The sequence below is a fragment of the Acomys russatus genome, chromosome 25 (genome assembly GCF_903995435.1).
Source record: "Acomys russatus chromosome 25, mAcoRus1.1, whole genome shotgun sequence".
Taxonomy (NCBI): domain Eukaryota; kingdom Metazoa; phylum Chordata; class Mammalia; order Rodentia; family Muridae; genus Acomys; species Acomys russatus.
The window spans coordinates 4,978,259-4,994,551 of record NC_067161.1 but is presented as its reverse complement, the minus strand read 5'-3'; the positions used below and the strand labels follow the sequence as shown (position 1 = coordinate 4,994,551).

At 45.5% G+C, this 16,293-nt stretch overlaps 1 protein-coding gene across 1 annotated transcript in view; it reads right to left on the bottom strand.

Moving 5' to 3' along the window:
• Window positions 1–16,293, bottom strand: part of Grin2a (glutamate ionotropic receptor NMDA type subunit 2A) — a 398,907-nt gene that overhangs the window by 32,151 nt on the left and 350,463 nt on the right. The window contains exon 10 of the mRNA XM_051167318.1: window positions 5,860–6,047. Within this exon, the coding sequence (XP_051023275.1) occupies window positions 5,860–6,047 (188 nt within the window). The remainder of the gene's footprint in view (window positions 1–5,859; window positions 6,048–16,293) is intronic.

Sequence of the window (16,293 nt, the reverse complement as noted above, 5' to 3'; positions counted from 1 at the left end):
GACCCAAGGTCTGTGCATTCTACTACTGTGCTCATGCTGTGCTACAACCTAAGTCCTCACTTTCCTAGACACCCTCAGACTTGCCATCTTCTTGCCTCAGCAGCCTCAGTGCTGAGATTTCAAGTGTGTGTCATGGTGTCCAACCTTGCAGAGTCTTTTTACTGGCCTTTCTATATGCTAGGATTTTGACCTATCTAATATTCCTTTGTCCCCTCCAAATTTCAGGGTCATGATGAAAAGCACAGAATTCCTGGGCTGTCTAATCACTAAGAGGTCCATGTTCACCTCCACTTCGAAGCTGGAAAAGCACTCTTAATGTGCCAGGCTCAGTGTCACTTTGTGCTCACTTATGTCATCCCTCATGGAGATGCCGAGTGCCACAGAAACTTCCTCGTTGCTGCTGGGTCAGCACATCACCAAGGCTCCTGTGTGAACCCTGCTCTGTTCTACTCTTTCTCCGAAATCTCACTGCTCTGTGTTTCTTTGTGAATGATGCTCTCCATTTATTCTCCTTAAAACCTATCGTTTCATAGATGGTTGATGAATCTTTTATCTTTCCAAGCTAGCTAATGAAGTGCAGGCATGTGTAGTCTACATATTTTACATAAATATTCATAGACGGATTATTATAAATATGTTTCTATCTTAAATCTACATATTTTAAACGTACACATAGTTAGCCACCTGTGAATGCCTTGAAGAAAATAAGAGAAGACAATTACATGCGCATCTTGGATTACAGTGCTGCTTCTCAATAAAACTCCACTACGGGTACTGATAGTGGCCCTTCTCCCCAGGGAGGTGACTGGTAGATTTTACGTAAGAGGTCTTCCTATATCTAAACACTTCATTCAGAGGTTATGTTTACATAGCCCATTAGGAAAATTTTTTTATACTTTTGACACTCATTAGATTCATAATCGTCCACTGGAGCTACTCTATAACAAGAGATAAACACTCCATTCTAAGGGGTGAATAATAATTAGGTACTGCTTGGCACTGTGCTCTTTGCAGGTCTAATTTTAGAGCATAATTAATCCTGCTGAAACTGCATAAGATAAGTGAAATATTTATGCAGCTGTGTTAATTCATGTATTTACTCCTAGAGAGACATTCAGAATTGGACATGGCTTTCCGGGAAGATTATCTTAAGATGCCCCCTGGAGCAACGTCATTTTCTCTCCCATGTCTCTGCTTCCAGATGGCCTCTGAAGAAGAAGCTGAAAAGACACATTTCCCACCTCCAGCAATGTGACCAGGAAAGCAATGAGCCAGGACATAAAATATCTATTAGAACCCAATGCTCTATATGTAAGCATCTTGAAATGCTGCAGGGAAGATGGTTGCTATCCAGGACCACAGGGTTGTTTCTGGGATGTAACTTAACTGTGTCATTGCTAATATATCACTGACTTAGCTGCATGAGATTCATACCTGGACGGTGGTGGATGAGCGAAAAGAGGATGTTGAGAAGGAGAAAGATGGCGATGGTGGTCGTGGTGTAAAGGAAGGTGGTGAACGTGGTGATTACGGAGATCACAATGGTGATGGTGATGATGAGAACCAACGGTCCGTGATGCTGGTGCTTCTGATACCAATTCTGGGGCTGATGGTGGAAATGGAAGTGATGATGGAGGCGGTGGTGATGATACTTATTTGGATGCTGATAATATTGATGGTGGTGATAATAATTGGGATGAAAGTGTTGGTGAATATGATGCTAGTGCTGATGCAAAGAGAATCATGACAGTGATGCTGCTGCTGCTGGTGGTGGTGGTTGATAGTGGTGATGCTTGTGGGGATGCTTGTGGGGATGCTGGTGGTGGTGGTTGATAGTGGTGATGCTTGTGGGGATGCTGGTGGTGGTGGTTGATAGTGGTGATGCTTGTGGGGATGCTGGTGGTGGTGGTTGATAGTGGTGATGCTTGTGGGGATGCTGGTGGGGATGCTGGTGGTGGTGGTTGATAGTGGTGATGCTTGTGGGGATGCTGGCGGTGGTGGTTGATAGTGGTGATGCTTGTGGGGATGCTGGTGGTGGTGGTTGATAGTGGTGATGCTTGTGGGGATGCTGGTGGGGATGCTGGTGGTGGTGATTGATAGTGGTGATGCTTGTGGGGATGCTGGTGGGGATGCTGGTGGTGGTGGTTGATAGTGGTGATGCTGGTGGGGATGCTGGTGGTGGTGGTTGATAGTGGTGATGCTTGTGGGGATGCTGGTGGTAAAAGTGTTGATGATTATGCTTTGGTGGTGGTGGTGAAGATGGCAAGAGGAGTCATGGTGGTGACGGTCATAGTGATAATAATAGGATGTCGGTGGTTGGTGACGCTGCCAGGACAGTGTTTCTGTTGAAAGCGGTGATGATGACATGGCTAAATAAAAATACTTTGGACTTGGTGAAATTGTGATGACGATTATAAAAATGATGATGACGATGATTATAAGGATGACAGAGATTATTTTTTCAGCCGTCATTATGCTGCAGGTTCTGTGCTAAGCTAAGATCTTTATAGGTATCCTTTCATGTCATTTTCCGTTCTTATCATGTAAGTATGACCTGTACCTATGCACAAATGAGTAGCCAAGGGCGATAGACATAATGTTGCAGAAGTGTTTGTAAGAAGAGCAAACACAGCCTTAGCTCAGATGTGTGCTCAATCACTTCTTCCTGGAGCGCCTATTACCATCAAGTGTCCAATCAATCAACTTTGCCAGACATCTTAGGAAAACAAAAGGAATGGGTGTTTTGCCTAACTGAATTTCTTGTAGATTAAATTCCCTGAAGTAGAGATATCACCACTTTGTTGACAAAGGAAGTCACAAGTCCCCTGAGTTTCAGTTTCCATCTTTGTAAAGTAAAAAGTTCTGAAAATAAACTAAAGAATATATTAGTACACTCAGCATGCCGCTTGACCTAACCTGTTTTCTAAAGATGTCAGTGGTTTTCTAACAGATGTTACAAGAGTGACAACAATAGTGAACAGGGCTAGAGTTAAAACGTGCTCGTTTGACAGATACCTATCACACTTAAACATTTCCTGTCAAATGAAATCTGCCCCGAGGCTAACCATTCATCCATATATGTATTTATCCACTCAAACCTTCCTTGACCAATCGCTTGTTATGTTCGGGGTTTTCTGGGGGTTGTGATGGAAGCAAAGACCCCATTTGCTAGCTGGGTCAACCGAAGAAGAAGGATGGAAAAATTGACACTAAAGTTCCAGTGTTTCCACAAGGTTCATTTGTCCCTTGTCCCTTTTCCTCTCATAAAGGAATATATGTGCGATATGCTTGGGGTTTGCCATCTGACTTGTTTTGCACAGCAGAACACTAGAAGAAAGGCATGTAATCAAACAGAAACGTCACATGTCCCTGGACACCTAAGCATTTCATTTGTGCCTATTAAGACACCGTCTTCCCGGGGACTAGCAGCAGACTGCCTGAGACCCATAACCCGGATGCATGTGGTAGAGGTCATGCGCTCGACTCGTTGACTTATGACAGGAATCATCTTCATCAAACTCATCCAAGCCTGACTCCAGGCCTATTTGTACCTCCCACCAGAAGAGCAAAGGCACGCAGTTGTATGCCTCTGAGATTTCACAGCAACAGCTGACCAACATAGCCACAAATCACAGTTACACGGCACGGAACACGGCCAGTGTGACCCAAGGAAGAAACAAATGCCCTACAGGGAGTCCTGAGCGTCAGATGTCCTTATTTAAGAGGTAAACATAAAACACATTTAGAATGTTTGATGGTGCTGTAAAGTTAAAAAAAAAAATGAGGACTTAATTCTGTGAGCTGAGAAAGAAGGAAGGCTACAGAGAATTCTATACTTCCTTCAAATCTATACCAGCCTGTGCGTAAACTTTCGCTCATTTCAATGTCATGCTTGACTACAGTGGTTGCTACATTTTATCCTCTCAGCTATACATAGCATAGCTCAGTCCTCAATGCTTCTGTCCGCAGCCTCCGTCCATTTTGAGTGGGGCTTCTGTCCTCTGGCCTTACTTCTGTGCACCACACTGAGCACTTCCTGACACCAGCCTGTGTTCTATGCTGACGAGCCACTCCCTGTCTTTGTGTCAGCCACCTAGATAGGAGGAACTCTAGCTCACACAGGGCAGGACTATTAAAGCCATCTCATCAGCTAAGAGAGATAGTGAGATCACCAGCCACTGTGCTTGAAATGTTAAAATGCACACAGTAGGTTCCTATAGTTCAACCCTGGGTCCCCATCTGGTGGCACTGTTTGGGAAACCTGTGGATCTTTTAGGAGGTGGACTTTGCTGCACGAAGTGAGTTCCCGGAGCCAGCCTGCAAGTTTTGTAGCCAAGCCCAGCTTGTGACTCACTCTCTGATTCCTGTGTGTAGATGCAGTGAAACCAGAATTACACTCCTGCTACCACAAGGGGCCTTAGGCTCCTTATGGTCTGATATTTGAGTGCAATAGTGAGAAAAGTCATTAAGATACCAGTTATAAGGTGGAGAAGAACAGACAGATGGAAATTCAGTGCAGTTCCAAGGTAGCCCAATTGGCAATGGGGATCAAAACTGTCCCAGGCCCACTAGGTTGTAAATCCTGGGAGAGGGGGAGCTGATGCTAGTTTGCATGGTAGGCAGTAGAATGGAAGGCTGGTAGAAACCACAGGATTCTTCCTTTCCTGGGGATGCTCTCTTCATTCCTCTATAAGATATTAAGAACCAGCATGCTAAGGGAGCCTGACTTGCTCTGCCATCACTGCTGATAGGGCTAGAAAAGTCTCCCTTTAATCCAAACCCCATGAGGAGTGCTTCTACACTTTGGGATTTAGGGAACACGACTTGGATTCTGGCTTGGTTAATTCTGGTAACTTGACCCAACCTAGAATCACCTAGCGACTTTCACCCGGAGAGCTGCCTTGATCAGGCTGCCCTGTGGGCGTGTCCATGCAGGAGCGTCTTGATTGTTAATTAAGGTAAGGTGAGTAGTGCTATATCACGAATACAGTCCTGGGCTGTGTAAAGAGGAGAAACCGTGCTGAAGCAGAAGCAACCAGCCAGCCAGGCTGGGCTCTCCTCCCTTTGCTCCTGACTGTGATGGAGCTAGCTCCTTGAGCTCCTTTCCCCTGAGTGTTGGGCTGTAGTGTGGAACTGTGAGCCACATAAGCCTTTTCCTCCCTTCTACTGCTTTTGGTCATGGTGTTTTATCACGGAAACAGAAATGAAGCTACACTGTTAGAGTTTGGATTTTAAATGCCCAAACCCCACAACTCTTCCATTGAATGCTTGGAACCTGACACAACTGAGTTCTGAGATAGAGATTCTGGGGGGTGTTTGGACCATGAGAGCTGTAATCCTAACAACAGCTCACCAACTCATTTATGGATTCGTAAGTCAATGGGCTACTGGGAGATGATATAAGACACGAGGCTTGTTGGAAGCAGTGGGTCACTGAAGACATGCCCCCGAAGGCTGCATTGTCCTCACCCTCATGGCCACATCTTCCTCATCACAGGCTCAGTAGCTTCCCCTCCACCACCAGCCTTCCTCACAGTGCAATGTTCCACCACAGGCCTAAAAGCAACTAGACCACAAAGGGAAACTTCAAAAAATCCCCAAGACAAAGTAATCTTTTCCTCCGTTAAGTTTCTTATTCTGGGTGTTTTGTTGTAGCAATGAAAAGCTGACTCACACAGCAGCCCAGTTATGTAATGGTATACAGCAAATGTCCTGAACCTAGCCTTCATTTGGGGGTCACACAATTCTGCGTTCTGAAGTACAAAGGGGACTGGCTTGGACATTTTAAGGGATTTGTCAACATCCTTCATCCTGAGCCATACCTTGTCAACCACAGGGTTCTCTGGGGGTCTTACTTACCATCACCAACAAACTGCAGCAGAGCCAGGTCAATCTGCCTCTTCCAGGGCGAGCCCTTCTGGAGGGCAATGCCATAGCCAGTGGTGGCAAAGATGTACCCGCTCCCAATGGTCACCAGTTTACAGCCTTCATCCCTCCCGGCCTTGTAATTCAAGACAGCTGCGTCATAGATGAAAGCGTCCAACTTCCTGAAATGACAAGACACCAGGGAGTCATGGGGTGGCCAGTTGCCATCCCAGGGCCCCGCTCTCCCGGCCAGTTCCAGCACCTCACACAGTGGAGATGGTGACTCATGATTGCTCCAGCCCCTTGTCATAAAAGGATCTATTTTTAATGAGGAGATAAAAGCCAGAACCTTTCCTTTCCAACTTACAAGAGGCAGCTAAAATAAGACACGAAGAATCCATATACCCAAGTGAGTAAACAGGCAGGGTTTTTGTTTGCTAAGTGTTTGCCCTTAACACCTCCCAGCAGTGGGAAGCGGTGGCCTGTTTAGAAGGTTTGCCTCAGAACACCACGAACCGCTGCAGGCCAGTAGGACTAGGTGGTAGCTTGCAAGCAGTAAAAGAAGAGGCAATCGAAAATGGTGCCTTTTGTTTTAAAGACTTACATAAATACATATGCTGTTTATGTTACAAAAATCATCACACAGTAACCCTTAAAAGCTCAATTAATATATAAAGGTATTAAATCAGGTAAGTGATAAATACGTGCTATAAATTCTGTAACCCATAATCTGTAACTATAGGTGACCTCTATCATATTGATGGATAGTCTTCTGAGGCTTGTATGTGTACACACACACACACACACACACACACACACACACACACACACACACACACACACACTTACATGCACATATATATACAACAGGGTTAGGAAAAGGTTTTATGTAAAAAAAATTAACAATAGTTTAGGCTTTGTGAGCCACCTCTTTGCTGAGGTGAGGTGTCATGGATTAATAATTCTTCCATCCATAAAAAAAATTAGTTTTGAAGCCCCACCCCTCAGTATATGGCCTCTGTGGAAATACAGTCATTGTGGACATAATCAGTTAAGATGAGGTCATACTGGATAAGGCCCTAATCCAATATGATCGGTGGCCTTATCAAAAGGGAGAATGTCAGCACACAGTCACATATGCACACACATGCACATGCGGAGATATGCATCATATGAAGACTAGACTTATGTAGCTAGGAGCCTGTGACCCAGGGGACCCCTTAGAAAGACCTTTCTTTCTTCACTCTCAGAGGCTGCCCTGCCAACACCCTGATTCCAGACTCAGAACCTCCATAACTCTAGGGCAGTAAGGTTCTATTGTTTAAGTCTGTCGGCTGAGGCTGCTTCACTGGGGAAGCCCAAGGAACCACAGAGTTCCCTGAAAAGCAGACACAATAGCATGAAGAAGGCCGGTTCTCTTCCAATGAAACACCTTCACAAGACCTGCCTGTTTGTTCGCTATAGTTTACCCGCCTTTATTTCATCTCCCCAAATGGATTGCACGGAATTGCCTCACAGACTGCTTTTCCCCCCCTCATTTCACACATACTAAACGTATCTCTATGTCAGTAAGAATAGTTTTTTTTTTTTCTGATAAGTTTACTTTTATTGCAATACTGCACCCATGCTTTGAGGTGCTCCATAAAATTTTACCTTTGGACCCATCTTTGGAATTCCCATGCAGATCAAAACCGAGACCACAATAACAACTTCAGCAGTCCTGTGTGACACCCGCCCCCACTCACCATTTCCCAGTGGCAAGCATCATGGCGCCTTGTGTATGACGTGGCTGAACCCAGTCACTACCTGGAACCCTATTAGTGAGTATATAGGTAATTTCAAAGATCTGAAGTCATCTGAAAGGGCCGAAACCCTTACCCCAGAGCACTGGACTGGATATTTCCATTTTAAAACAGGCAGGAGAAGTACATCAGAGATTACTCAACCTCCTGCCACGGTCTCCACTTCATTGCTTTTCTCTAACAAGGAGATATAAAACACTGAAGCAAAGTAAAATAAAAGTGGCAGGAGAGGCTGTAGCGGGCTGTGTTCTGTCAGAGGCAGCTGCTGCGGGACACCCCATGGGAACTCGACTATTTGTGAGTTTTATAGGTGCATCCGTCATTTCCATTTTCCCCCTGGTTTGGTTTTGTTTTTGTAACAATTACAGGTGAAGCAAAACTACAGAGCTTATCTAACTTTAGAAAGACTCTGAAACTTTTATCCCAAACACTAGGTATTTATCTCTGAGTATGCTCCAAAGGGATTAGAGCATCCAAGCAGCAGCAGGAGGAAGAGGAGGAGGAGGAGGGGAGGAGGTTGGGTGTGACCCCATGGTAAGGCAAACCAGAGCTGCCTAGCAAAGTAAGCACAGCCTTTTTGGAAGACCAGCTATATTGGAATGGTGGGGATAGCGGGAGGAGAGCTAGAAGAGATGTGAGGTGGCCTGGACTCAGAGCAGCACTGGCTTCTTAGACAATCCTTGCACACAATTGGCTTGTCAAATCTCTATCACTGGGGTGGGGATTTATACTTCCACATAGTGTAGTCAGTGGCAAGCTGTCCTTGGTCAAGTAAATCACCCCAACTGCTCATAGAGGCAACCCTAACCAAATGCAGTGGGCACACCAAAGACATAAAGATAGGTGTGGGGCTTGCTGAGAAGAAGGGGCTCAGTGAAAGAGGGAACAGGATAAGAAAGTATAATTAAATTGAGTATAATGAAAGAGTAAATTAAAAATAAAGGCAAAGGTTCAAAACCAGTTGTAATGTAGTGCCAGCGCACTGGGTTAACATATTGGACATATCTCAGTCTTAGGCGGGGCTTGGGTTAAGGCGTGGCCTCAGGAAAGCCGCTTTTTTCCTTTTTGGATAGCTGGCTCCTCAGCCTTGAAGTGATGGGGGTCATGGTGTTCTGACGAAACTCTGAGACACTCTAGGGTTCTGTAAGCCGAGAGTCGCCTCCTGTGACTATCAAAGGGGAGTCTGACATGGGATGCCATATCTGTGGGATTTCTCCTCTTTGATGAAGCTGAGGTACTTGCAGTGTCAATACTTCACATACCACAGTTGCCATGGAGATGCTGAGAATCTTGGTCTTATAAAGACTTTGAAAGTCTCAGCAAACTCTCTCAGTTCCTCAAGAAATAACCATTAACACAAGTCCACAGACTTACACATCTCTCTCTCTCTCTCTCCCTCTCTCTCTCTCTCTCTCTCTCTCTCTCACACACACACACACACACACACACACACACACACACACGCACGCACGCACGCACGCACGCACGCACGCACATACACAGAGCACTCTAAAACACTGTGGGTGTGGAAATCAAAAGACAAGCCTGGCCATCATGCAAGACTTGCCCCACAGCAGCTTCAGCTGGTATTGTTAGGGATGGGCACAGAACTCTGCAGACTGGTACCATATTTCATTACAAATATTCTGCTGAGCAACAGCCAGATGGATAGGAAAGGGAAAAGGCAGGCCTACTCATGGCAGAGACATGGGCGGTCATGACAAAAGCATTTATACATTGTTTGGAGGAGCCGAAGGAACAGAACCTCAGGGCTGTGGCCACAGGAGCCACAGGTGGGAGCCTGTTCTTTCTGGCCCAACCCAACTCTCTTTGTTCCAGGGCCACAGCAGAACACAAGCAGTGCTATCATGAGGGACTGAGGCTGCAAGCACTGGAGTCTAGATGCAAATGGACACAGACACGTGCATTCTCAAAGCAGTACTCTGGGGCTAGAGGAGATGGCTCAGTGGCAAGAACAGTTTCCATTCAAATGTAGGTACCCAAGTTTAAATCCCCAATACTACATAAAAAGCCAGATATGTCTATGCAGGTGGCTATAACCCCAGTACTGTGGAGGCAAGAGGCAAGAGGAGCCCTGGGGCCTGTTGGCTGCCATCTTAGCTCCAGATTCAGGGGAAGCATGCTGTCTTGAGGGAATAAGGTGAAGAGTAATAAAGCAGGGTACACACATGTCCTCTGACTAGCGCACATGTATGTACACACACAGCATACACACACATGCAAACATCACACACATTGTTTCTCGAATACAACAAACAAAAACAAGCCCAGGGTCTTTGCTTGCACGCAGCGTTTGGCATGCACCAAACTCACTGACACCGCACAGCTGTCCAGGATACCCAGAACATCATTCATGTTGCTTTCTATTTTGTCTACAGGCATATACGGTTCTGGAAAGCTAAGGCAGTCTTGGGTGCAACAGTCGTGTCCCATATTCTGCACTATAGCGAGCTGGGACAGCACTGACCATGGGAGCTTTCTGCAGCAATGCAGAAATGCACAAGACTGTTGCTTCAGTTTTCTGTGGGTAGTGGCCTTTGAATTGTAGTTAATGCAGCCAGCCAAGCAAGGGAGTTTGTAATTTCAACGAACTGCACTGATTTAGATACTAATAAAAATGGCTCAGTGTGGCCGAGGCTCCACAAGGATGGGTTCTTCTCCACGCTGTTATAAAAGGTTTTGCTCTTTATCTGTTTCCAATTGAAAACAGTGGTGTTGTTTAAGAGGAAAGAAATTAAACTGCTGATGGATGTGTTAGGAAGCAGTCATTGTAAGTTAGGGGCATTGGCGCTGCACCTGTGCTTCTGAGGTGCAGGTTTTGTTTTGTTATGGGTTGGGTTGGATATTTTTTCCCTCTGCAGTAAGGAACTGACAGTATCTGCCCTCAGAGGGCTGTAGGGAACAAAGTGATGTTATGTAAGGGAAGTGCATGCGATGGCCAGCTTACAGCAAATGCTTAAGATGCATAAATGCATTCAGTAGGGTTCAGTTTATGGCTAAAGGCCCCACAGATCTCACACACCCTCTGTACAAAGTCCAGTTCCAAAGACTTTGCCTGCATTGGCTAGTGTCCAAAGCTGAACTGAGAATTAGGAGGATGCCAAGGCCACAGCCTTTAGGACTTAATGCCTAGGAGGGGGCAGCTCTGTATATTATTCAGGAAATGTAGATAGCCAAGCCAGATAACAAAAGAAAAGGCAAGGATGGGACAGACAGTAAGAGTTTAAAGTCCTCTGGTGAGTGAGTCTGCTTTCGTCTCTTCCCTAGCAGACCCCTAGCATGTAGGTCTGGAGTTACCTGCATAGCCCTTTCTTCCTGTGCTTAGTGTATCCTAATCAGTTTGGTTGGTAGCTGCTGAGGGGCACAGCTCTTGTTGGAATCCAAGGTTGGTTAAGAGGAAGGAACCACCTGAAGGTGTCTGATTTGGCCTTAAGCACTTGAGGGCTTTGGAGACACTAGGATACAGAAGAATGGTTGGCAGTCCTAAGCTCTGAGCAGCGCAGAGCGAAGGCCATCCCTGTCCCTGGGGGGACTTCTCTCTTCGGAATTAAGCATCCATGTGAAAGTGCAGGCCTCACAGGCAAGGGAACCCAGTTACTGGTAGGTGATCTCTACATCTTCCCTATACCTTCCCAACTAAGTGCTCCTCCCACTGGGTAGGAGGAGGCTCAAAGGTCAGGGTATGCCTGGGTGGGGGCAGAGTCCTTTCTGCGACCCTAGGGCCAACACCACCTGTTTTCATAAGCCACGCCCCTTTGTGGCATTAAATCAACACTCTTGCTTCTCAAGATGGATACCAAAGAACAGCCTCACACACACCAGACATGACAGGATGTGTGTAGATGCCGTCACTCTCTCTGTCACCAGTCCTTCTCAAGGAACACAAATGATTAGAACCGAGAAAAAGAGGGAGAAATCGGAGCTGTCAATTTGCAAGGAAGTTCAAGTGAGGCAGGATCTCACAGGGGCCTGGCTACTTGAACCTGCTCACTTCCTGCTGAGACATTTGACAGCTCTGGAGAGCCCTACAGCCTGAGCAGGCATGTAGATAGGACCTCATCACTTTCCTGAGTCCAACCTACTTACATCTGTACAATGTCCTTGGAAGACTGCTCGTACCCCCACACCAATGTTACACAACCTGACTTCCCCTACCACAGTGAAGCCTGTACCCCACCATTGAGGAGGCACGGGTTCTTTCTGGGAATGGGACTTGTGTTGCCAAGCAGCCTGGTATTTCCTAATCAAAAGCTTCCGGTTTTAGCTCATCATCTTATGGATGTTTTCAGATGCTCTCTGGGGGAGGGGGGTCTCGGCACATTTAAAGGCTAATTATATAGTTAAAGTTAATTATTCATTCATTAACATTCAAGAAGCCTTTAACAAGACAGTGACTTGTTCTGATGAATTAATAAAACGAGGAGAGAGAGAGAGAGAGAGAGAGAGAGAGAGAGAGAGAGAGAGAGATTGGAGGACTACTCTCAAGTGTTATGAAAACAGAAATGTGTCTTTGATGATAACCAAATGCCTTTTTTTTAGGTTGTGTCAAAGCTCTGCTAGGAAAATAAAAAGAATAACACACGAGGGTTGGGGAGGCGGTTCAGTGGGTAGAACACTTGCTTTGCAGACACGAGGCCCTGAGTTCAAACTCCCAGAAATAATGTGAAATCTGGAACCAGTGTTCATGTCTGAAATTCCAGTGTTCTGGAATGGTAGGCAGAGACAGGAAAATCTCTAGATGTCCGTGGGTCAGAAAGTCTGATACATGTCATGGCACATGTGCACACACACCGCACCAGGTTAGTTAACACACACATTTGGGCAAGTGTGGAACAGTGCACACCACTCACATTCCCTCTGGGGATGAGGCCTCATCACAGGACCTCTCTGAGCTTCGATTTTCCTTCTTGTAAGATGGACAAGTGACCCTTCCCCTGCAGTACAGATGTTGCAGGGGTAAGTTGGAAAAGAAGGTAGTTTGTAATTGCAGATCCTGATGAAATTTGGGGCATTGGAAAGATTAACATTGCATATGAAGAGAAGAGAAGAGAAGGGTTCATGGACGTGAGCAGGCATGAGGCATAGGGCCGTTGGCAGAGAGCACTTGTGGTCCTCAGAAGGTCCTACTGAGGCTGGACAACCCTTGTGCTTATTTGCTAGGAATGAGACAGTGAACCTATTTCCACCCTCAGCAAGGCTGGTCCACAGCTTAGGATCACATTTTTCCAAACACTATTTATTTATCTACCTATTTATTTATTTATTTATTTAGTGTGTGTGTGTGTGTGTGTGTGTGTGTGTCTGTGTGTGTGCGCGCGCGCGTGCGTGTCCATGCACATGTACATGTGCACTGAAGACAGAACAGGATCTGGAACTTGAATTGCTGGCAGTCTTGAGGCACTCAACATGGGTACTGGGGACAGATCTCCTGTCCTCTAGAAGAGGATCACACATCTTCACCACCCTGCTATCTCTCTAGCCCCAGCCTCATATTTCTGACTCTGAGCTTGTGAATGCAAACACTGAAATCAGAACTGCACTGACATTGACTAGTTTTATAGTAAATTCCACTAAGCTGATTTAACTCCTAGATCAGTATCTTGCATGGCAGAGTTAATTATCCCCCACCCCTGCCGCCTTTTATTTGGGGAACTGTTTTCACTGGAGTCAATTCCTTGTAAATTTTATAAAGATTTGATTCATTGATCAACATTTGGAGCACAACAAATTCAACTAATTTATGATTCCTGCCACTGGGATTTTTCTTTCACAGTTATTATCTCCACCAAGTCCAATTCTTCTGAGAATTGTGCAGAAATACAAAATTAGCCAAGAAGATTCCAGTCAACTATGGATTCCTAATCAATAACAAATTTCATCCTGTGTGCTTTTAGGGGTTGTCAGTTTGATTTGTGTTGATTATTTCTACCAAGAACGTGTACTGTGAGCTGGAAACAGAGAGTCGTGGTTAATACTTATTTTTGCTGTGAAGATAATGAGTAGATTTGCAAGACAGGAAAAAAATGGTAGAGAAGTGGGAAGGATTTCAGAGAGGAAGAAGAAGAGGAGCAGATGCAAGAGAAACACGAACACAAAGAGATGGGGGAGGGGGAAGACAGGAAATCAGGAAGGGAGGAAGAAAAAGAAAGAAAGATTCAAGCATCCAGAGAGAAGAAAGTGGAGTGGAGATAGGTAGTAAGACTCTAGGAATCAGACAGAACAGAGGGGTAATGGGATAAGAGGGGAAGGAGAGAAATGATGGAAACAAGGCTACAAGGTGGCTGTGCTGCCAGACCCAAGCTCAGACACAGGGAAGATTGAAAGAATAGAAGATCTCTGCATTCCTTCTATTGCATTTACTACGGGACTCAAATTGATTTCATCCAAAAGGTGGTGATCCCGTAGAATAGTGTTTGGATTTTTTTCAAAGGAAGAAACCGAAGCCCAGAATTCTCCATTCAAGAGTTGTACAGGGCTCCTGTTTCTAGACCCACCTACTGCCGACCACTGCAAGTGCCTGCTCTCCTGAGCCAGCGTTGGGCTGGCTTCCCACATGCAGGGCCTTGGGGACCCACAGTTGGAGAAGCAGGCTTGTTGGCAAGCTATGGGAAGCTGTGCAAATCTGTGTGCCTCGTGAAGCCTTGGTTTCCCCATCTGACCGGTAGGAATTCAGGGTTCCTCTTGTGTGTTTATAGCTGGGTGAGATAGCAGTTATCCTCCTGTGGTGGATGATGCACTCCCTAGTGCTCACATTCTGATGACGGAGAAGCACCGGGCCTTTGGGAAGGCCAGTCACATAAGGAGCTCTTCATTACACACCTCAGTGGTTGAAATTAGAGCTCGTAGTTCTGATACCCAGAAACAGTTTCCTTGTTCAAACTTTTCTGGAATGGTCACTTCTTGCCAGATGCCATGCCTTTGGCCTGAACATTCCAATAGTTTTCCTTCTCATTCCTATAAAGTGAACAAGCTACACATCACTTTTTTTTAAAAAAAAGAAACTTTCAGATGTATTTACTTGATGTCTATGATTGTTTTCGCACACATGAATATATGTGTACCATGTACGTGCCTGGTGTCCATGGAGATCAGAAGATGGATGGAAGATCCAGATGGTTGTAAGCCATCATGTGGGTGCTGGGGACTGAACCCAGGGCCTCTGCAAAAGTACCAGCTGCTCTTGTTTGCTGAGCCATCTCCGCAACTCCTGAGTAGCACGTCTTTAAAAGATGTATTTTTATGTGAGTTTCTGCATGGATGTCTGTGTACCATGTGAGTGTCAGGCGGCAGCAGATGCTGAGAAATGGAGTCAGATGCCCTGGAACTTGAGTTACAGGTGGTTGTGAGTCACCATGCGGATGGCAGAACCAAATCAGGCCCTCTGCCAGGCAACACTGCTCTTACCGGCTGAGCCATCTTTTCAGCCCCCAAACAGCATTTTACAAGTGGAAAAGGTAGTCTGAGAGGTGAATTAACTTGTGTAAGACCCCCAAGCTGAGTTTTAGAAGAAAGGACATTTGAGTCTGCGAAATTAAGTTGCAATGTAAAAGCGATGGGTATGAAGACTTTGTCATATCCCAGGACTGAGACAAGAGGCATCTATCTGTGCATCCAAAAAGCATAAAAGAATAAAAGACTGTAAATCAGTCATATCCTAGAGTATCTGAGACTCAGTGCCAGGAGCTTCCCTAAGTCAGAGTATCAAATTTTCCAAGGAACTCCAGGTCATGAGATCTCACAGATATGGGGAATAGGCTCAGAGTAGTTATTTAACTTGCCACAAGACACACAGCAATATGTTAACTAGAACCAGGGTGCGAAACTGGCCCTATCTCACCCATAAGTCCACAATCTACCACAAAGCCACTTCAAAAGGAGGCAAATTAACAAATCAGTCAGTTGGCCACAGAAGACGGAAGTTTCAAGATCATATGAATATTTGACCGCAGAGTTCTATTTGCACTCATTTGCAGAGAAGGGCTTGCAGGAGGCAGAAGAGGATTCGTGGAGATGCTAAACACAGACCACTGGCTGACCAGAAAATCCCCAGCAGAGGGAAATGCTTGAGTAAACTATGGTGCATAAACATGGAGAATTTTCCAGCAGCCCAAGAAGATGAGGGCAAAGCCACCTACAGATCCAAAAGCTCATCAAAATATAGTAATTGGATAGCATCTGCTGAAGTAAATTTTGTAATGACAGGTGGATACATAATTAGATGCAAATGTATATAGCAAAGGTCCAAGAGAAATGGACTATATATCAAATCAATGACTATCCAGTCAGGCATGCTTTGATGTTGGTCCACGGTCAATGGGATATTCATTCATCTCTGGTTATCTTTTTACTTTCACTCTGAGAAGATTGTTTATAATTAGAAGCAGAAAACATGATGGTCCAGAGCTAAGCTCCGAGACCTAGTGCACCTCATCTCGGAAGTTCACTGGCTCTGTGCTTGAGTGTGTGTGTGTGTGTGTGTGTGTGTGTGTGTGTGTGTGTGTGTGTGTGTGTGTGTGTGTGTGTGTTAGATTCTGGCAAGGCTTGAGAGCCATCCAAGCAACTACAAGAAAGAGGCACAGGAAACCAGCCAGCATAATTGCCACCC